General features: G+C 40.5%; 1 protein-coding gene across 4 annotated transcripts in view; it reads left to right on the top strand.

The window, feature by feature from the left end:
• The first annotated feature begins 12,396 nt into the window (after positions 1-12,396).
• The window catches only part of EFEMP1 (EGF containing fibulin extracellular matrix protein 1), a 69,048-nt gene continuing 59,206 nt past the window's right edge, over positions 12,397-22,238 (top strand). The window contains exons 1-5 of one of the 4 annotated variants that reach the window (XM_032652687.1): positions 12,403-12,516; positions 13,287-13,327; positions 13,760-13,847; positions 18,342-18,390; positions 18,553-18,954. In XM_032652687.1, the coding sequence (XP_032508578.1) occupies positions 13,767-13,847; positions 18,342-18,390; positions 18,553-18,954 (532 nt within the window). In that variant the 5' untranslated portion in view covers positions 12,403-12,516; positions 13,287-13,327; positions 13,760-13,766. Of the gene's footprint in view, positions 12,581-13,159; positions 13,179-13,286; positions 13,328-13,759; positions 13,848-18,341; positions 18,391-18,552; positions 18,955-22,238 lie in introns of those variants that run through there. The other 3 variants (XM_032652688.1, XM_032652689.1, XM_032652690.1) reach the window with 3 other exon arrangements.

Genomic DNA, 22,238 nt, shown 5'->3' with positions numbered 1-22,238 from the left:
TTTGTTCTTTAATTCTTCTAGGTCTCTGTTAAACATTTCTTGCATCTTCTCAATTTTGCCTCCATTTTTCTTCTGAGGTCCTGGATCATCTTCGCTATCATTATTCTGAATTCTTTTTCTGGGAGATTGTCTATCTCCACTTCATTTAGTTGTTTTTCTGAGGTTTTTTCTTATTCCTTCATCTGGCACATAGACCTCTGCCTTTTCATTTTGTCTATTTTTCTGTGAATGTGGTTTTTATTCCACAGGCTGCAGGATTGTAGTTCTTCTTGCTTCTTCTGTTTGCCCTCTGGTCTCCTTAAGGTCTTTCTGATCCATCAGGTTTTTTAAAAAAGTAAGATATCTCAACAAAATCTATATATTATATTATCATAATTGAGGGTTAAAAAAAGCCAGATTTTCAATTAACCAAAATACAGCATGATTATAATCCAGGAAGTTATGGTATTTCAATTCAGTAATGACTAGAACTTGGGCTAGAGATTTTTCATAGAGAAAATCAGAGCTTTCATAGAGAAAATCAAAATTTTCATAGAGAAAATCAAAAGCTTTACAGAACATTACAAAATATGAAGAAATGTTTAAAATATAAATGTTAAGAAAGATAATAAAACAATATACAAAATCTTGTACATATATAATGTACATGTTCCAAAATAACAATGTTGTCTACATTTGCATATATACTGAGAATAAATATTGGGGAAAGAGAGAAATCAAGACAGAGCAAGGGAGCATATAGAAAAGTCTGGAAAGAAATACAACCAAATGTTAACAATAGTTGTCTCTTAGAGTGATAATGTTTAAGTTATTTTTGTTATGGGTGATTTTAATTTACATCTTTATATTTTCCTATTTTTGTAAAATGTCTTCATTGAGCAAATATTACTTCTAAAATCAGAAAAAAACAAGTACTGTTGTCAAAAAGAGTCATTAGGAAGAAGGAAGCTACAGAATGTTTAGAAACATAAAAAATTCATTTTTCAGTGTTAGCAAACTATGGAAAATAAGCTTCTAATTAAGGGTGTAATTTTAAAACCTATTGTCATACTCCTTTAATATACTTCAGAAGAAAAATAAATGCTATTTTGTCTAAAATATAGCTGATTCGTGCATTATTTTTAAATTGCTAGTTATTAGTTAACTCCAACCAATAATTTCTGAATGTTTGAAAGAAGACAGAGTGATAGAAACTCAGCGTGTGTACACAGTAGAACCCCATTTCCTTCACTGATTGGACAGTTCCTCAGAGAAAAGAGAAAATAACTCCTCAATATAGCAAAACTTATATCCAGACTAAGTCTTCACACACAGAGAAGGAAAATAATAACCAGATATACATAGAATTTGCCAGGTATTTAAACCAGCCATCTGGAGATTCAAGACTAAGAATAGGCTTTATTTTCATGTATGTGAATGTGATCAATTGAATCATGATCCATTTTGCATCACACCTTCTCTCCAAGCCAACCATTCAATAAAAAGATGAGGATGACAGCAAAGATGACACTAGTGTCTTTACTGTTCATTCCACAAATGTCTGATGAGTATCTACCAAGTGCAAGGCTATCTTCATTTCTTCAGCAGTATGAAGATAAGACTATCAATTTCAGCTCCCAGGTAGATGGGAGCTGGGCTTTAGCATGGACAAGGGGCAGTGTCCTGGGAGCTTACAGTAGGGGCAGATATGAGGGTCACTTGACCAAGATCTGCAGAGCATAGTGTTAAGCAGAAATAATACAAAAGCCAAAATCAAAGTCAGGCTGACCAAGTGAATTGTCAGTCCAAAGGAGAGTGTAGGCTGAGAGGAGGACTCCTACTAGGAGTCAATAGGTAGAAACCAAAACAGAGAAGAGGATTCATAGGCTAGGGATAGGTGGAGAAATTTCCTGAGGCAGAGTGCATTCTGCATATAGCTTCATAGAGCATGTTCTGCAATGTGGCCTGGAAGAGAGGTAGACAAACACAATCCCTGCCTTCAAGAAAATCACAGCCTAGCCGAAGATATAAGATCCATTTCATTCTGCACACTTACATGTCAGCGCCACCCAACAGCTCCCTAAGCCTTGAAACATGCCTCAGTCAAACGCTCACTTTGTGTTGTATGAATAGATGATGATAATGAAGATTATGTCAAAGAGACAAAGGAGGCTGTAGATAAAGAGACGAGGCAGGGAAGTGGAATGCTCCGAAGACAAGGTGTCAAGACACCTGGTTCTAGTCCTTGGCTCTACTACTAACAAGGGTTAAGTTGGACAAGTCATCTAAGCTCCAAGTTTCATGAAGGAATTGGAGCAGATAAGATCCCTTTTTTCTCCTTTTTCCTTTTCTCCATAAAATGAATTCATCTTTCTTAAATCAGATTGGAAAGTTCTTTCTGATCCTGCCATTCTTCCAAATGTATTGAATAAATTCAAATATTTTATAACTCTTGGCCCTTTTAAAAATTAACTGCAATTGAAGCATCTGCTTGAACAGAGTTATTTAGGAAAAAAAAAAAAACAACACTTAAATCTAAGTAGTATCCTTGCATTATCTCCCTTGTGGATATGGAAACTTTTAAACTCTTACCTTGAATAGAGTTTCCACATTTGCCCTATTTAATCAACGATAAAAGTCAGATATGTCATTCCTTATACTTTATCCGTTAGCAGCATACTGTAGATTCCAACAGAAAGACTGTTTTTCCCTTTCCACATTCTATAGTGATAAAGAAGTTACTGCTAGTTTATCAAAATAATTTATGCCTTAAAATTCCTCTAAGGGCAGAGAGAAAATAATAATGTCCATTCCATTTTAGGCTTTGGTCTCAGCAGTTCCATTGGTATAGGATATGACATACTAAGGAGAAAAAAATCATAAATCAGTTTTAGTAATGCTATTACACATTTTTCTAAAAAATTCTAAATTTCAACATATCAATGTCTTTGATTTTGTTTGAATCACTGCTCCCGAAAAAATTAATTTAAATTTTTTCAAAGAGATTTTAAAACCTGCTTTGTTATCTATAATCGGTATCAAGATACAAGATTAAGGGCTTCCCTGGTGGCACAGTGGTTGAGAGTCCGCCTGCTGATGAAGGGGACGTGGGTTCGTGTCCCGGTCCGGGAAGATCCCACATGCCACGGAGCAGCTGGGCCCGTGAGCCATGGCCACTGAGCCTGCGCGTCCGGAGCCTGTGCTCCGCAACGGGAGAGGCCGCAACAGTGAGAGGCCCGTGTAACGCAAAAAAAAAAAAAAAAAAAAAAAAAAAAAGATACAAGATTAAGTATTCACAAAAGGAAAGATAAGGAGGATTTTCTATTTTAATAAAAAATCCACAACGGGAAGGAAAAAATAATTCAAATAAGGTAAAACAAAATTGGAAAGTAGAACACAGAAAATTCTAAAAGTCAACAAAATATTATGGAAAGATTCCAAACTGGCAAAAGTGGGAGAGTGATGATCCATTTCGTTAAATTACATATTGAAATAAAATTACTAATTTTCAGGGGATATTATTTCTACTTTCATGCTCCACAATGCAATCATCTTGAAACCCCATCGGCCTTGATTAGCCAAATGAAGTTTCCAGAAAAGCTAATTTTGTAAAAAGGGAGGAAGGAACTTGTTGCTGAAAACAAAATAAAGTTTCACATCTGTGTCCGCATCTGAAGTTGTTCTGTAAGATCTGATAACTTGTTAGAAAGCAACTTTTTTTTTTTTCAAGACAGTGGATTTACATCATACATTTTATCTCTCCAAGGAAATTCTAATTAGTCGTTCCAATCATTTCTGATTGATTTGCTTTTTATTCATCCAAGGTATTCTCTGCTCTATGATGAAATCAAGCCTTCAATAAAATTCCAAAAATTTGAGAACAATTTACAAGCTCCAGATGACTGAAAGTTTTCTCATGTCCGTTTGGCATTCAGAAGGAGAGTTTCACCAAATATATTCTGAAGAAGAATACATCTGGCACTCACTAAAACAAAGAACTCACCAGTGACATACTTGAGGCAAATTAATATCACATAAATGCAAAGTTGCCAATATTCTTTGAAGCCAAAGCTGCAATCCAACCTCCATGTATTTCAATGAGTCTTCTTCTAGCACAGGCCACCAGCCACATAGGTTAGTTAATGTTTGGGGGTGTTTTAGCAATCAATTTAATAAACACATTATCTTCTGTGTAGAAGTTTATAATGGTGTGTGTGTGTGTGTGTGTGTGTATTAGAAAAGACTTAGCATGTGCTGAAAGCCCACTTAAATTCATTTTTTCTCTTGGCCTGATGCTGACTCCAATTCAGTAACAAAAGATAAGATAAAAATCAAAGAATTTTAGCACTAAAAGACAATTAGAAACTATCTCTTCCAAGGACTTGTTTTAATAATGGCAAGTATATCAGAAATCCTTATGTGTATTTACCGCAAGAATATTTTCTTGGATAATAATGGTAAACTTAGCTATTCAGAACTATTGAATTTTTAAGCATCAGTATGAAAGCAGCCCAAGAAAACAAATAATTTAATCAACATTATTCTTGCAAGACTATGCTACAGGGGCTATCAGTAGTCAGTGTCAAATTTTATCATGTCACTAAGAAATCTAGTATTTAACAAATGAACTCTTTTTATGAAAGGCAAAGACTTATACAGCCAAATATGGCTCAAGCATTGGCTTCTCTTTCAACAGATTCATAAGGGCATATACTTTCACAAACCAACTGGACCCAAATATAGTCTTATTTGGCTACATGGCCAAAAACTGTAGGCTATGTCTGCTATTCATGCCTTGGTCTCTAGGACACCAGGATTACCCAAGGTTGGGCATAGTTAGCCAACACCTTAATCAGCTGCTCTTAGAACTGAGCCACACTGATAGGACACCTTTGATTTGGATGTACAGTCGAAAGCAGACAGAGACTTAAAGCACGCGCAGGCACTTCCCTGGTGGCGCAGAGGTTAAGAATCACCTACCAATGTAGGGGACATGGGCTTGAACCCTGGTCCGGGAAGATCCCACATGCCACGGAGCAAATAAGTCCATGCACCACAACTACTGAGCCTGCACTCTAGAGCCTGCGAGCCACAACTACTGAGCCCACATGCCACAACTACTGAAGCCCGCACACCCAGAGCCCATGCTCCGCAACAAGAGAAGCCACCGCAACGAGAAGCCCATGCACCACAATGAAGAGTCGCCCCTGCTGGCTGCAACTAGAGAAAGCCCGCGCACAGCAACAAAAACCAAACACAGCCAAAAATAAATAAATAAAAGGAATTTAAAAAAAAATCACGATGTGTAGTCATCGACATCTGTGAATCTCTTCTGAAATTGTCATTTCCCCCCCACCAAACAGATCTTTAAAATCTCAGATTCCCGTGGGTTCATAGCAATTTAGCAAGGTGAATTTATTGCAATCTCCAGTTGCAGTCCACTCAATCTACACGTCCAGTTTGAATCTGTGTAGTTGTACCACATTGAAGAATCATCCATGTTTCTGTTCTATCCCTGCAATCCTAGATACTCAGTTGGTGGTAGGGAGGGAGTAACATAGAGGAAACTTTAGAGCAGGGGTTCTTGCTACCAGAGAGCTTGCTTTAGAACCCCTACTTTGCTGCTCACTACCTATATGACCAGGGCAAGGTACTAAATTGTTCTGTCTCAATTTCCTTTTTAGTAAAATAGGCATAATAATAGTGCTGTTGAATTAACACATGTAGCACTTGCTTCAGTTCCTGACATAGTGTAAGTACTACATACATGTTAACTATTACTATTTATTACCAGTAAGGAAGTATAATTTTATAAGCCACTTGAAATTCAAAAAATTAGGTATCTCAGAGCCACTTATTCGAAAAATACCATTGGTTTAGGACGCTGCTCAGGGTGGGGTCACAGATTTCCATGACCCAGTCATCAAACTGCAGTAAACTATGTGTCCAGACCCTGATTCCTCTAAATAGCCCATAAACTAGACAGAGTTACACACAAAAATATGAAGCAATTTTTAGACTTAATAACCTCTTTTATTCTATCATGCAATTAACCCGACTACGTGATTTAAGATTAGTCACTGTGATCAATAATAACAGCAGCAACAGCTATGTGCAAAGAACTGTACTAAGGGTTTTATGTGCATTTTCTTATTTAATACTCATAAAAATTCTATGAGATAGGAATTATCATTAACCCCATTTCACATGTGAGGAAACTGAGGCCCAAAAAGGGTGAAGTAACTTTCCCAAGTTCACACAGTCAGCGAGTGGCACAGCAGGACTTGAACCCAGGCTCTCCGGATCCAAGCCCTACACTACACTAACTCCTCATTGGGGGTTATCTTAGGGTGTGTCCATCATTCCTGAACCAATCACTGTTTCTATAGATTTGATGTTGATTGGCAGAGACTGAGCCACATGCTCACCAAAAAGTCACAGGAAAAATAAGCTCCATACAAACTGTATGAAGTGGGAGTACTCAAGGCCAAACTGTGGTGTCTAGATTCAAAGATAGTAAGAATAAGCAGGCAAAGGATACAGCAGTCCCCAATTACCCATGGTTTTGCTTCCCACAGTTTCAGTCACCCAAGGTCAACCATGGTCTGAACATATATGGAAAATTCCAGAAATAAACAACTCATAAGTGTTAAATTGCTGTACCATTCTGAGTATCATGATAAAATCTTGACTCATCCTGCTCCACCCCACCAGGGGTCCCCAACCATTGACATCATCTGCCTACATCCAATCATAGACATCATCATGGTTCGATGATCCAGGATCACCAGAAGCAGATGATTCTCCTTCTGACTTATTGTCAGAATGTCAATAGTAGCCTAACACTAAGTCACAATGCCTATTGTCATTCACGTCACTTCATCTCATCATGTGACCATTTTATCACCTTACATTATCACAAGAAGAAGGGTGAATACAGTACAATAAGATATTTTGAGAGAGAGACTACATTCACATAACTTTTATTATAGTATATTGTTATAATTGTTCTATTTTATTATTAGTTATTGTTGTTAATCTCTTACTGTGCCTAATTTATAAATTAAACTTTATCATAGGCATGTATGTATAAGAAAAAACATAGTATATATAGGGTTCAGTACTATCCATAGTTTCAGCGTCCACTGGGGGCCTTGGAACATACACCCCGTGAATAAGACTATATAAATGAAATAAAAGCTCAGGGTGGATGCCCCAGCTCCTGGTCTGCCGTGTAGCTCACAGAGACAAAGCTAAATCTAGAAGTCCTTACAGCCCGTGTAGAATGGGCTGTCTTCCAGTCAGAGAAACCTGGAATCGCAGGCTCAGTGCCCTTCGTATCCTCAGGCTCATCGGCACACAGAAACAGCTTAAACCACTACAGAAGACGATAATTCTGCCACATCACCAGACCTAATAGCCAGGTTCTGGACTTTGACGTTCTTGTTTTACTGACACTGGGCCATTTCTCCTTATTTTTTGGACTTAGGAGTTTTTCCTTTGTGTACGCGTAGGGGCATTCTATGGGCAAAACTGGTCATGGCCTACCACTATAAGGGAATAGATGATGAACAGGCAAAAGCAATGTGATAAATACAGGAAAGTAGAATGTGATAACAACAGGCAAGTATCAATACAATATAATAACTACAAATAAATGTTGTTACCCAGGTCAATGTGTGTGCAGAACTGACTCAAAGAAGTTGAGCAACTGCCATGGTTCCCCAGCTAAAGCATGGCAAAAGTCCAGGCAAGAACTCCTGAGTCCTATCCTATTTTCTTTCTGCCACACCTTTTCTGTACACTTTTTTTTTTTTTTTTTTTTTTTTTTTTTTGTGATACACGGGCCTCTCACTGTTGTGGCCTCTCCCCATTGCGGAGCACAGGCTCCAGACACGCAGGCTCAGCGGCCATGGCTCATGGGCCCAGCCGCTCCACGGCATGTGGGATCTTCCCAGACCGGGGCATGAACCCGTGTCCCCTGCATCGGCAGGCGGACTCTCAACCACTACGCCACCAGGGAAGCCCCTGTACACTTTTTTATTTATTTATTTTGGCTGCACTGCACAGCTTTCAGGGATCATAGTTCCCCCACCAGGGATCAAACCTGGGCCCTGGCAATGAAAGCACCAAGTCCTAACCACTGGACCACCAGGGAATTCCCTTCTCTATACCTTTAAGTTTGCCTAGGACTGAGGGCTTTCCCAGGACACACAACTTTCAGTGCAAAAACTGGAAGAGTCCTGGGCAAAGTGGGATGAGTTGATCACCCCACCATTAATCCCTACGTAATTGTTCCATCTTCACTGCTTTCTTACTGAATTCATTTTTTCACAGATTTCACTTTCCAGTTGCCCACACCCAATAAAATATTATTAGCCAGTTTTTAACCACAAGACTTGTGGCTCCATGACTCAGTTAATTAAAGACCCTTGTGGATCCTTGAGACTTCTAATTATTTTCAGGGATTTTTTTTAAAAAGGGAAATAGTAAAGAAAACATAATAATATAAGTTTTTCTTTGTGATACATATAGTATAATAGCTGGCAAACTGGGAAATAGAGGGCTCCTTTATAAAAGTTGATCACTGGTTATTTGACAAATGCTGTGAAAAGAAGCCAGAGTTGCCTTCCTGAGGCAGTGACTATTAAAGGAAGATCTGAAGTCTTAAATCTTTGAAAATCACAAACACACACACAAAGGTAAGGGGATGGAGGGGTACCCAGAAGCTGATCCAAGAAGAAGTGGTTGGAATGTTCAGCTTGCCCCAGGACAGAAAGCCTGGGAATCTCTCCCAACAGCCTCTCCCAAGAATCAGCCAAGGCCTGCCACTCTGGGGTGCAGGACACAGGTACAACACATCACAGGAGCCAGAGCCCCCGGAGTAGGAGGCTTCCTCATGCTAGCAGCAAGACATTTTCTGCTCCAAGTAACTGAACACCTGACTCAAACTGGCTTGTGCCATAAGGAAATACATTACACCTCACAAAACTGGGGTGCAGAGGCAGGACAGAGTTCGCTTTTGGCTGATTTAGAAGCTCAACAATCAGGGCCACATTATGATTTTCATTGTCCCTGGGCACTTTTGCCTTCACGGGTCCCTTTCTCCATACAAAAATTATATTTTACAAACTGCAATGGTATAAGGACAAATATAATCCAGACTGGATGATATTTATTTTTTCCTTCTGACTTTAAAAATTAAACCTTTGTGGAGAACCCCTAAAAGTATCATGAGTTCTAGGGTCAGTCAGCCCTCTGAACAATCCCTCAAGATCCAGGTTCTCTCCATGTGATTGGCCATGCATAGTATGTATCACCCTTATGCTCAGGCTGGCTTCCCTCCAGGCTGTAATATGGCTGCCAGTGGCAACTGAGGCAAAGGACTCCACTGTTCTCCTCCACTGTGAGCTCAGAAAGCCTTTTACCTAGGAAAGAAATCCTTCCTTTCAGTTCTGATTGGTCAAAGTGGGATAATGGGCTACCCTGAAACAACAGCCAGAAAATGCCATTGCTGATTTCATTACCTTAGACTAGTCAGGAGATACCCTATTGTAAGAAATACCTAAATAATCCTGGGTTATGTTACGATGGAGGAACGGTCTACTATAGCCCATCACATTATATATTGTAATACCTAAGAACAATCATTCACATGTATTTGGTGTTTGATTGATGAGTTTCTTTCTCAATCCCCACAACCTTAAGTAGAGTGTGTTATCCTACCCATTTTACAGAAGCAGAAACTGAGATTTATAGAGCTTACAAGATTTGCCCAAGGTAAGATTTTGTAAATAGTATATAAAGAGGACAAAACATAAAACAACAACAAAAAAAGTTAGACTTCATCAAAATTTAAAATGTTTGCTCTCAGAAGACAGCATTAAGAAAATGAAGAGGCAAAGCAAAGACTGGGAGAAAATATTCAAAAATATATATCTGACAAAGAACTTGCAGGGAGACTATATTTAAAAAAAAAAAAAACTCTTACCACTAATAAGACAAAAAACCAAAAATAAATGGATGAAAGATTTGAATGGGCTCTTCACAAGAGAAGACATAATGATGGATAATAAGCACATAAAAATGTTCAGTATCATTAGATATCAGAGAAACGTAAAATAAAACCACAATGAGATGCCACTTACACACCTGCCATAATGGCTAACTTATAAATTACTGACAATATCACATAGAATTTCACATATTGCTGGTAAGAATGTAAAATGGTACAGTCACTTTGGGAAACATTTTGGCACTTTCTTATAAAGTTAAACATACCCATACCATATGATCCAGAGGTCCCACTCCTAAGTATTACCTAAAAGAGAGGAAAACTTCTGTCCACACAAAGATTTCTACATAAATGTCCATGACAGCTTTATTCATAAACAATCCAAATATCCATCAACAGGTGAACAGATAAACAAACCAGGGTATATCCACACAATGGAATACTAGTCATCAATAAAAACGAATGAACATCTGATACACCTAACAAGGATGCATCTCAAAAGCATGCTGAGTGAAGGAAGACAGACACAAAAAAGTCCATACTCTAGGATTCCATTTATATGAACTTCTGCTGAGAAATGGCTGCAGGGGACCAAGGGTATAAGCAAGGAGACCAATTAGGAGGCTGTAGTAATTTGCTTGGAAGATGGTGGTGGCTCAAGCCACCATGGTCGTGAACGAAGTGATGAGAAGTGGTTCAGTTCTGGATACAGTTTGAAGATGGAGCCAACAGAGTTTTCTGAAGAATTGAATGCAGGGTGTGTGAGAAAAACAGAAATCAAGGATGACACTGTGATCTTGGATCTGAGCAAATGGAAAGATAAAATTGCTATTCACTGGGATGGTGAAGCAGGTGGGTAGAGCAGGTTGGGAGAGAGGGTGAGAATCAGCAGACCCGTTCAGTTTGAAATAACCATTAGGTGTACAGCTGAAGACAGCAAGTCAGTAGTTGGATGTACAGGAAGAGTTCCAGGCTGAGAATAGAAATTTGGGAGTTTTAACTCACTTTTTCTGGGGAAAGGGCTGAAGATAGGTAAAAAGAATTCAAAAAGTAGAAGAAAATGTCTATACAGATCTTTTACTGTACAAAAGCAAAGATCCAACTTTTTAAAGTCTGGAGGTCATTAATGATTGGGAAAACAAACATTTGAATTTTGGTACCAAAATCTTCAGTACTGTTAGCAAAACCCCATGTACTAAAGTAAGGTTCAGGCTCATGAAGCTCCTCTGATCTTGTCCAATATTGCGTGGCTTGCAGCCAAACTGGCAGGGTTGGCGACCCATTGCATACCCCAGAGATATGGAGAGAGGCTTCCACCTGGCAGTCTCTCTCTCTTGCCCTCCCTGCCATCTCCCTGCCCCTCCTCTGGTCTGCAGGAAAGGGGAAGGAGCTGCTGAGGTCAGAGTGAATACCTTCAGCTTGCATATTGTCTCATTTGTCTCGTTCATGAAACCGTATTTGCTTCAGAAGGCATGACTCTTAATTTGTTTGGAGGCAAACTCTTAATCTGACTTTAGAGTTAGAGCTTTCAAAGATAACTGCAATCTGTGTGGTAAGATTTGAAGAAGCCAGAAAAAAATATTTTTTTTCTCTCCAGATTCCTGAAATTCCACCATTAGTGTGAAAGGTGAGAGTGAAATGCCCAAAGTTGAATGACCAGTACTGGAGACTCCCACAAGGGAACGGGGGGGGGGGGGGGGGGGGGGGGGGGAGAAGAAAAGCAGTAGATGAGACAAGGGGCCCATAAAAAAGGGAGGTTTGAGAGACCAGAGGACAACCCAAGCTCACGATCTTGTGCGTGTGAGTTCTACCTGGGCCATTCCCAACCCCTCACACATAGTAAGTCACAGATACTGGTGGAATGAATGAATTCTCTTTTTTCTACCTTTGAGGAAGCAGGCACTTTCCCACCCTTCAAAAAGAAAAAAAAGTATCTTAAAGAAAAGGCGAAAGAACCAGTTCTACGAATGGAGTTAATTTACTCTCCTAGGATTCACCTATTGGGGAAAAATAATAATAATAATAATAATAAATTTCTCAGGACGCTCACAACAAGCTCTACTAGGAGAGCCTTTTTCCACTCCGCGGCGCACAAGAAATTGCCTGGGAGGCTGGAGCATCACCAAGGCCGATTCAAATCCCAAACGTCACATGCCAAACGTGCCATCTTCTGCCTGGAGTTCCGGCGCGCCTGGGAACGAAGAGTGAGGGGATGGCAGGGGAGGGCAGGCGGGTGGTGGAGAGCCCCTGTAGAAGGGGGCGCAGACCCAGCTGCGCAGCGCGCACTCCCGCCGGGTTTGCAGCCCTCGGCTCAGCCCTTTTGCGCCTCCCTCAGCTCTCTCCTCCGCCCCCCTTCGCCCTCCCCTCCGCCCCCCTTCGCCCTCCCCTTTCCCTCCTTTTCTCCTCCTCCTCCCGCCGCCGCCGCGGCCGCTGCCAGACCTCGCCAGTTCAGACCCACGGGGCTGCCCTCCCCTGCTCTCTCCCCTCGCTGCCCGGGCCCGGAGCGCAGAGCGGCCGCGCAGGTAGGAGCCCCGAAGCGGGGGTCACACCAGCTCGCCCAGTGCCCGCGGGGCCGCGCGCCGAGGAGTAAGTGGGGTGACCTGAGGGGTGCAGTGGACCTGAGAACTGCCGCACACTGTGCAGGATCTCTCAGGCAGAGAGGGAGGTGGAGGTGTGTGGTCTAGGAATGCGATCTGTCAGCATGTGCGAGTACGGGGTGACATCTGTTTGGATGGGCATGTGTGTGCGTGCCGACAATCAGCCGACAGGGCTTTGCCCATAAACAAGGTTTTGAAAGTTTCAGGGGGCCAGAGATTTAAGCCGCACCTGGATTCCACAGGAGCTGGTTAGAAACTGGAGCGCTGAGCAGCTCCCCGGGGACGGCTGCCCGATAACATACAGTTGAGAAAAGGGACCTCGCCTCCCTGGGGGTGCCTGGCCGGCTGCCCTGAAATTGGTACTTCGGGCCGCTGTGTGGTTGCCCAGTTCCGGCCCTAGGCAGCCCCGATCCTGAAGGTAGCATTTCGGGGACCGAGGGACTGATAAGGCACGAGGGCATGAGACGCTTTGGGCTGCTCCTCTACACAACCTGGGGGTTTTAAACAAAGCTGCGCAAAGAGAACGCCTGGAAATGCCACTTTGAGAGTTTGCGCTGGGGAATGTAAGAAGGAGCTCTGAAGGGCAGGTATTCTATCCTAGGGGAGGAGATTGCTCCCGAGTTTTGTTCTGGTGTTTTGTTTAAAAAAAAAAAAAGAAGAAGTTTGAAGCCAAAGTAATTCATATTTGTTCACAGGTTTTTCTGCTGAGCTGTGCAAGGAACTTAACTAGCTGGAGGTGAGCTTATAGGGAAAGCCTTAACGTTCAAGGGAATATGAGATTTGCTGCCCCACTTCAGCCCTCGGAAAAAAATGAACCGTCTCCTTTGAAATTAATGACACTGTACTCTTTCTCTTTCACTCCCTTTCTCGAGCCTGTTGTGTAGGTGCAGTATAAAATGCACGCTGTATATCTTTTGTATATATTTCAGCGAAGCCGGACAGAGTAAAGTGAAATGTAATTCTGCAGCCGTTTTACAGTCTTTGGTGCCTCGTTTGGCCAAGGGAAGGTTGAGGAGGGGGAGGGGAGATGAGAAAGTAAATTGTAAGTTGGGTATGATGGAGCCTCAGCCTCCTCCGCCTTCGCTATCTTGCTTGTTACTTTACAGCTAAAGTTTTATTTCCCCCGCAGCAGATACTAAGGATCGGTTTGTGCTGTGTTTTCTTTGAGATTCACGATGGTGAAAGCCCTTTTCCTAATTATGCTGACTCTGGCGTTGGTCAAGTCACAGGACACCGAAGAAACCATCACGTACACGGTAAGGGGTGATGGAATTTGAGATAAGTGCGGTTCATAGGGATTCTGTGGCACAAGGGAGACTTTATCCACTCCTGCCAGTCTATGTGGGCTGTTCGCTGTGGTGGATAATAAACGTTAGCAAGTTTCATGTTTAAGATTCGTTGTAAATTGCCTGTCCTTTCAAAACTTCACTTAGTGTAGCGAGGTGGATGGACCTAGAGTTTGTCACACAGAGTGAAGTAAGTCAGAAAGAGAAAAACAAATACCGTATGCTAACACATATATATGGGATCTGAAAAAACGGTACTGATGAACCTAGTGGCAGGTCAGGAATAAAGACTCAGACGTAGAGAATGGACTTGGTGGGGGGTGGGTGGGGGCGGGGGAGGAGCTGGGGCGAAGTGAGAGAGTAGCATGGACATATATACACTACGAAATGTAAAATGGATGGCTAGTGGGAAGCTGCTGCTTAGCACAGGGAGATCAGCTGGATGCTTTGTGACGACCTAGAGGGGTGGGATAGGGAGAGTGGGAGGGAGGTCCAAGAGGGAGGGGTTATGAGGAGATATGTATACATATAGCTGATTCACTTTGTTGTACAGCAGAAACCAACACAACATTGTGAAGCAATTTTACTCCAATAAAGATATTAAAAATACAACAACAAAAGTTCTCTTAGATCACCATTTGAGACAGAGACCAAAATGCAAGGATTTGTGCAAGGCCAAAAAGGGAAACCCCTTTAAAACAAAACCCAAAGTAAGCTACATGTTTCTGACACATTAAACAAATTAATGGGTATAAGTAATTGGAAAACCTGAATTCCTGTATACATGCAGATGAAACCAGAACTCAAGGAGTAAGACAAGTCAAATAGGAATGTTAAACATCACAAAAGCCCATCACCTCATTTGTGCATGTGACTTATGTTCTCATGTAAGTGGACTTTCTTGACTTCATAAAGGCTATTATTCATTTACAGTATAACTGATAACTCATATAAATGCCATTCAGATAGACTTTACGTGTTACCAGGATGTGATATTTGGCAAAATGGTTTTAAAATGCATTGTATGAAATTTAGTTTTGCATTTTCTAATTAGCATATCTGATATTTCCAAGTAATTTTGATTAATTAGTTAATTGTATGGATATAACCAATGTTTAATACAATATTGAATATATCATCTAACCCCTCCCACTGCCAGGAATGGATATGGTGAGAACAGAGGGCAGTGCTTACCTCACTTCTGGTGAGTTTGTTTGCACCTCTGTTTTGTGTTTTCTAGTCTTTAATCAGTGTTGTGAGGCAAATGACATTTGTCCTGGATCAGAATATGAAAAACATATTTTTCTGCTTGCTCCCAATTTAAAATTAAGTAATCTCACTCAAAAGAATGTGAAAAATTTTTGAAAATAAAACTCTTAAAAGTGAGCTAATGTCAATTACTGATAATAAACATTATCTCACTTTTTTGATATTATCCCTAGAATGTATTCATCTGGCAAATATTCCTTGTTGTTTATATCAACTATAAATCAAATGGGATTTAATATAAATATTTTGTTAACTTAATGGTAAATGTAGTTGCTTTCTCTGCTGAAGATAAATGAATACATGTGTTGTTTATCTTCAAATGAAATTGTTTTGTTATTCAGGCTAAACTTACTACCTTCTTAGGGAGCTAAAATTAAATTAGCTACCCACTTTTATATTCATCTAATAAAAGATTTTATTGCTTTTACAATTGCTTATCTTGTACCCCCTGCCCATTGCTAATCACCTAAATCTTACTCATCTTTAGCAGAGAAAGTTCCCTGTGGAGTAAACACTGTAGTTTTAAGACCACTAACTAGAGTTCATCATATTATAACAGGTTTCCCAAATATGACACCCTTTTGGTGCTAAGATTAGAGCTATTCTCTTTTGAATTGTGTATGCCTATTAGTTCATGGCTAAAGGACAAAATGTAGCTATATTTTTAGTAATTCCACTGTGGAGACACTGTCTCCTTTCATCCTCACAGCAAAGTATGAGGTAAGTGACATCCTCTTCCTTCTGCTGATAGTGGAACTGAAGATCAGAGACGTATCTAACTTGCTTAAGACTACACAGCCAGTAAGTGGTGAAACTAAATTCACTCTAGGCTTGTTTAATAGTAGATCCATATTGAATGTACTGGAACTGAAGACCTAAAGCAAACTGCAAGTCTTCTCTATTTAGCATACAGATTTATTCAAGTGCACTGTCATTTTGCCTGGCTTGAAAGATACTTTTCAGAAGGATGGGTTCATATCCACAAGACAGCCTCATATTCTTTCATGTTAAAGATAGGGTCCATTCAGTTATTCACTCATCAAGTATCTGCCGTGTGCATAAGCAATGCTCATCACTATCAAAAGAATTTAAGTTTACTTGCTTACTAAAAAAATTCAGACCTTAACCTTAGGGAATTTACCTTGGGAAAATACTTTTGAAAAGTACAAAGTATTATACATGTTGCTAAAGAAATACAAAAGCAAGGAGGTAATTAATGTTCATACTGGCATATTGAAGGAGGTAGAACTCTGTGCTGGTTCTTGAAGGAAGTGATGACTTTGGATTATTCTAGAAAGGCTGAAGAGGCACCTGAATCAGAAAAAGTGGCATAATCAAAGGATAGAAGTGAAAACAGCCAAGTCAAGTCCAGGAGGTGACAACAAGCTAGGTAGTGGGGAGAACCTAGAGATGGCAATAGTGGGAGATGAAAGGTCTACAGGCCACTGTGAGCCCTTAGATGGAGGGGCAACGTAACCAAGAGAGCAAAGAAAGATTGTCATGGAGGCTTGTGTGCAGCATGTAGAGATATGGAGACCACCTAAGGAGACTTGCCTACTCATGAGGCCAGGAAGGCTTACACCAACGTGGGAGAGATAAAAGTGGAAACAAAGTCAGCAGAGCTTGAAGGAAAATAATTGGAAAAGTTGATGTTAAAGTTGTAATCCTGGGTGCTGAGAAAGGTGGTAGTGCCTTGGACAGTGTTGGGGAAACTAGAAAGAATTAGTCTGGGAGATGAAGTGAGTTTAGTTTTCACCCTGTTAAGTCTCAGAAATCAGTAAAATACCTAAACTCATCTCTCTGTCTCCATTCAGCTATATAAGTAAATTTACTATTTACTTACTTGGTTCTTACAAAAGAATTTAAGTTTATTTATTTGTTTACTCTACTTTTCCTCAATCCTTCCTGAAGCCTCTTCCTCAAATCTGCATCTGATCAGATGTTTTCTTGAGCTTAAAATTTCTTCAGAGGCCTCATCACTTATACCAGCATTTCTCAAGAAGTAGCCCATAGATGACTTGTATCAGAATCACCTGAGATGCCTGTTAGGAATTCAGATTCCAGGCCCCCAACCAAACCTACAGAATCAGAACCGTTGGTTGGGCCCAGGAATCTGCATTTTAACAAGCACCAGAATGATTCTTAAGTATAATGGAGCTTGAGATTCACTGACCTTTAAGGTAGAATTCAGTTTCCGTCTATCCCAAAGAAAGGCTTCCCAGGTTTGGACCTGCCTACCTCTCTAACCTCACTCCACCCACCCAGGAATACTTGTAACTCCTTCCTTCTTTAACAACTCTGCGCCTTTGCTTACGTGGTCCCTCATCCTAGACTCCCCATATCTCTCTGGAAAAAAGTCCTGTAATGCCCAATTCACTTGTAACTTCGCCCATAAAGCCTTCCCTTCCACCCTGTCATGTCCACCCACAGCCCTGGGTAGGGTCCATCATTCCTTCCACAGGTAGACTTGTGTCACGACACCTGACATCTTACTCCAACTTATCTACCTGTCTGTCTCCTCTTCAGGCCTGTGAGCTGCTTGAGAACAGGAACAAGGTATTAATCATCTTTGCTTTCCCAGGGACTAGGGTGGTGCCTGGTGTGAGAAGGTACTTGACAGATGGTTCCTTCAGTGAGTGAACTAGAGAGGACCCGTAGGAACTAAAGCTAGAAGGCAGGCCATGGTGTGAGAAGGAGGCTCAGGACTCTACTGAATAGGAATGATAAGGAAAGCCATGTCTGGAATGCTCTAAGAGGATTTGGAGAGAGAGAGGAAATTGTCAAGGGCTGAAGAAAAGAACTCAGCTGAATTTTTTTTTTTTTTTTTTTGGTAAAATTTACAGTGTGGAAGAAGGGGCAAATAAAGCAAAAAAGCAGTCAGAGAGATTGCAGAATATTAGTATTGGGACAGAGAGAAAGGAATTCCAAGAAGATGGTTATGGGCAACTGGACCCAACGCAAATACAACAAAAGAGTTGAGACAGCTGGTGATTGAGAAGGGATCCCTGAAGCGGTCCAGTGCACAGATGTGTCTTTTTAAAATAGCTACAGAATGGTAAACTACCCATCTCATCATCTATCTAGGACTCTAGCACAAAGATTGTTGCCATAAGTATGAAGCTTTTAGAGTGACTTCTCAGAGAATGGATACTCAATTAACTGTCTCCTGGCCCCATCTTGATGTTTTCTTCACAGCAATGCACAGATGGATATGAGTGGGATCCTGTAAGACAGCAGTGCAAAGGTGAGCCAACTTTCAGACTTCCCATCTGAACGTAGCTCTCTGTCTCCATCTCATATGTCCTTCATGTCCTGCCTGTATTATACCCAAAAGGCATAAGCATATATTTACATATTGAGTTTCCCCTCTAAGAAGATTCCTGACTTATTTTATTACTGACCACAGATATTGATGAATGTGACATTGTCCCAGACGCTTGCAAAGGTGGAATGAAATGCGTCAACCACTATGGAGGATACCTCTGCCTTCCTAAAACAGCTCAGATTATTGTCAACAATGAACAACCACAGCAAGAAACACCAGCAGCTGAAGGTGTGGGTGCAGCTACAAATGCAGCTGTGACCTCTAGTACAGGCACTGGGGGTGTAGCAGCCAGTGGCATGGCAGCCAGTGGAGCGGTGCCTGGGGGTGGTTTTGTCGCCAGTGCTGCTGCTGAAGTGCAGACTGGCCGAAGTAACTTTGTCATCCGGCGGAACCCAGCTGACCCTCAGCGCACTCCCTCCAACCCTTCTCACCGGATCCAGTGTGCAACAGGCTATGAGCAGAGTGAGCATAACGTGTGCCAAGGTAAGCATGACTTTCAATGCTAATGAGAAAGTTCTTGCCCAGGTGCACCTGTGGTGAGGATGACAACAGCTCATATTTACTGAGAGCTTCCCACTCGCCAGACTTTGTGCTAAGTGCTTTGCCTGCATTATCATATTCAATCATCACAATAGTCCTAAAAGGTAGTTGCTGCCAGTACCATCATCATTTTGCAAATGAGGAACTGTGTCTCAGAGAGGTCATCAGTGGTTCTCAACCTTAGCTGCACATATTTAGGGTCACTTGGGAGCCTTTAAAACTTCTCCATGTCCAAGCCACACCCCAGCCCAATTAAATAACAGTCTCTGGGGGGTGGGTTCCAAGAATCAGTATTTTTTTAAAGCTCCCCATGTGGTCCCAGTGTGCAGCCAAGTTTGAGAACTAGGGGTCACACAGGTGGTGAGTACAGAGCCAGCGTTCAAACCCAGACAGATGGGGCCAGAGTCACAGCTGTCAAAAGAAGCAAATTTTTCATTTGGAATTTGAAATTGTGCTGTCAAGCTACTCCACAAATGTCCGCCTTTAAGGTCTCAAACTCTTTTTATTGAACTTGCCACTGACTTGTTTTCCTCACAGAGGAATAAAGAAATGGGACTTCTGCTTCTCATTACCTTTGAGGGAGTGTCCCCCACTCACATTTATATCTATTTTTAAGCTCTCCTTTGAGCACATTTCGCTTATATCACTTGCACCATGGCACTGTCCACTTGGGTTTTTCTGTTTATTTTCACAAAGAGTACACATCACTGTGTATTCTAGAAACAGCTGTAGACTCGTGCTAGCAAAGTGATAAGAATCTTGGGCTTTGAAGACATGTAGGATATTAACTAACTGGACTGTGCTAAGGGATTTTCTTCCTCTTTGCCTACTTAGCAAACCCTTTTAGATCTGCCTAGTGTGGCAATAGAAGCTCCAGACTACTTTTTCACTACCAGGGGCTGACTGGGTAAACCCCATAAGACACCATAAGTGCCTGGTACCCCCTGGCCAATGGAAAGGGCCCAGGAGTTCTTACCTTCTACCTGCCTGAATGAGGAAGAGCACCTTCCTCCCTCAACACTGAAGGGTTCAACTGGGGTCACCTAGCTGCTGCATTAAGTGAAAGAAGCAACTGCTGGTCCTCTAGAATGCTGCCCCTTATTTACCAGTGTTGAGTTTTATCTTCTGTATATAGTAGATTTTAAATGGTTTATAAATGAAGTAAGGAAACCTATCAGGCTCTGACTTTTATTATTTTATATTTTGTGTTCAAATTTTAAGTATCCCACATCAAGAGCTAACCCATGCTGTGATGGTGTCACTTTTCAGAGAACCTATCGTATTAGCATCTGTTTTGTGTTACTGTCATGAGTCAGAATTCCAATATTGATGATGAATGCTTCAGCATCTGCTTGATATTCAGATATTTAATTTAAGGATTATGTCAAAGAGATAACCTCATGAGGTTATTTATATATATAAATAAATAGATATTTACAAATAAATATATATTTATATAAAATATATATGGTGTGTGTATTTGAGTGAATACTGGTTTAAAAATACCTTGAATTTATTTAAAATACCAACTGTTAATTGTGTTATTTAATTATATAATTATATTGGAAGGTTTGGTGGTATTTTTCCTGAAACTGAAAAGTTTTACTGAAATTTTTGAAGTATTGACTTTTACATACTGAATTGTTTTTTACACTTCAGATGTATGTTTTAATGGTACTTAGGAGAAGAAAACCCAGGTAAATGAATGGATCATTTATCAGAAACTGTCAAAGTAGTTTATGGTCCACCATTGACAGTTGTGGTTGAAAGCAAGAACAATGCCTAGAATCGAATGAAAAATTTCTAGAATAAAACATATTCAGGATTTACAACATGCATTGGTTACAGTAGAAACTGTATAATAAGAAGTGAATAATAAAAATGAAATCCTATTTAATTTTTCTTAAAGATTTAGACTATCTTACAAAGTAAGTTACTTTTAAAATATTTATAATCCTTACTTCTTTGGGAATTTCTTTTTAATTTTAAGCTAAAACTATTAAATGCTTATGGTAGATGCTAAATACATATTCATTGATTGTGTGCACACAGGGCATTTCCAACCCAAACTGTTTTGCATAATTCAACTAATTTCAAAAATTTGGGATTGGGGGTCTGTATCATTAAAAGTAGGGTTAAAAGTTTTTTGGATGACTTAAGGCTTAAGTTGGATTTCTTCCCACCTCACAATTTTGCAAAGTGCCCATAAATGTGGATTTACTTAATTGTTGATAAAAGGGGGTTATTTCATATGATAACAACAGGATAATCTGTCTAGGGAATCTGACTAACATAAGTCAGGTCACACTTGTGCCCGTTTATTATTGAGCCAATCAAACATGCAGTCCAGGTTCTTCTGATTGCCTGCAGATGTATGACATTCTCATTCCAGGCCAGCAGCACAAAATAATATTTTATAACCAATGTGAAAGTGTGGGGACCTCCGCTTGAAACAATAATGTGCTCCAAGGACCTACATTACTGACATCATTGTGGAGTTTGAGGAGCCTTCTGTTTTAATAAAGATCTCCACTCCCTTTTAAATGTTGCATACTTATGACCAGTAATCCAAACATATTTACCATGGTTGCTGGATCAGAATAAATGAATGCCTGTAGATGGGTCGTGTTTGTATTACAATTATTTCTTTTTCCCACATATATTTTTCAACAGGTACAGTTTATCAGTACATAACTTAAAGCTGACGACATTTTTAATGTAATGGCTGAAATCTGAACTGTGTTTCAGTGTTAAAGTAGTCGTGCCTTTGAATGCACTATTACCAATCACAGTCGCCACCTAATTTAAATACCACTAGATATTTTAAAATGTATTCTATTTTAGGGACTCCCCTGGCAGTCCAGTGTTTAAGACTCTCAGCTCCCAGTGCAGGGAGTGTGGGTTCAATCCCTGGTCGGAAAACTAAGATCCCACATGCAGTGCGGCACAGCCATAAATAGATAAATAAATAAATGTATTCTATTTTATAAATATATTTTGAACCAGCTTTCCATGTTTTAACATTTAGTGAAAACATGATCCTTTAAATTTTATTCATCTATTTGTCCAGAGTTTTTCAATTTTTTTTTTTTTTTTTTTTTTGCGGTACGCGGGCCTCTCATTGTTGTGGCCTCTCCCGTTGCGGAGCACAGGCTCCGGGCGTGCAGGCTCAGCGGCCATGGCTCACGGGCCCAGCCGCTCCGCGGCATGTGGGATCCTCCCAGACC

This window comes from Phocoena sinus, chromosome 13 (assembly GCF_008692025.1).
Source record: "Phocoena sinus isolate mPhoSin1 chromosome 13, mPhoSin1.pri, whole genome shotgun sequence".
Taxonomy (NCBI): Eukaryota; Metazoa; Chordata; class Mammalia; order Artiodactyla; family Phocoenidae; genus Phocoena; species Phocoena sinus.
Note: the sequence above shows the minus strand (reverse complement) of the source record. Positions and strands in the feature narration are given on the sequence as shown.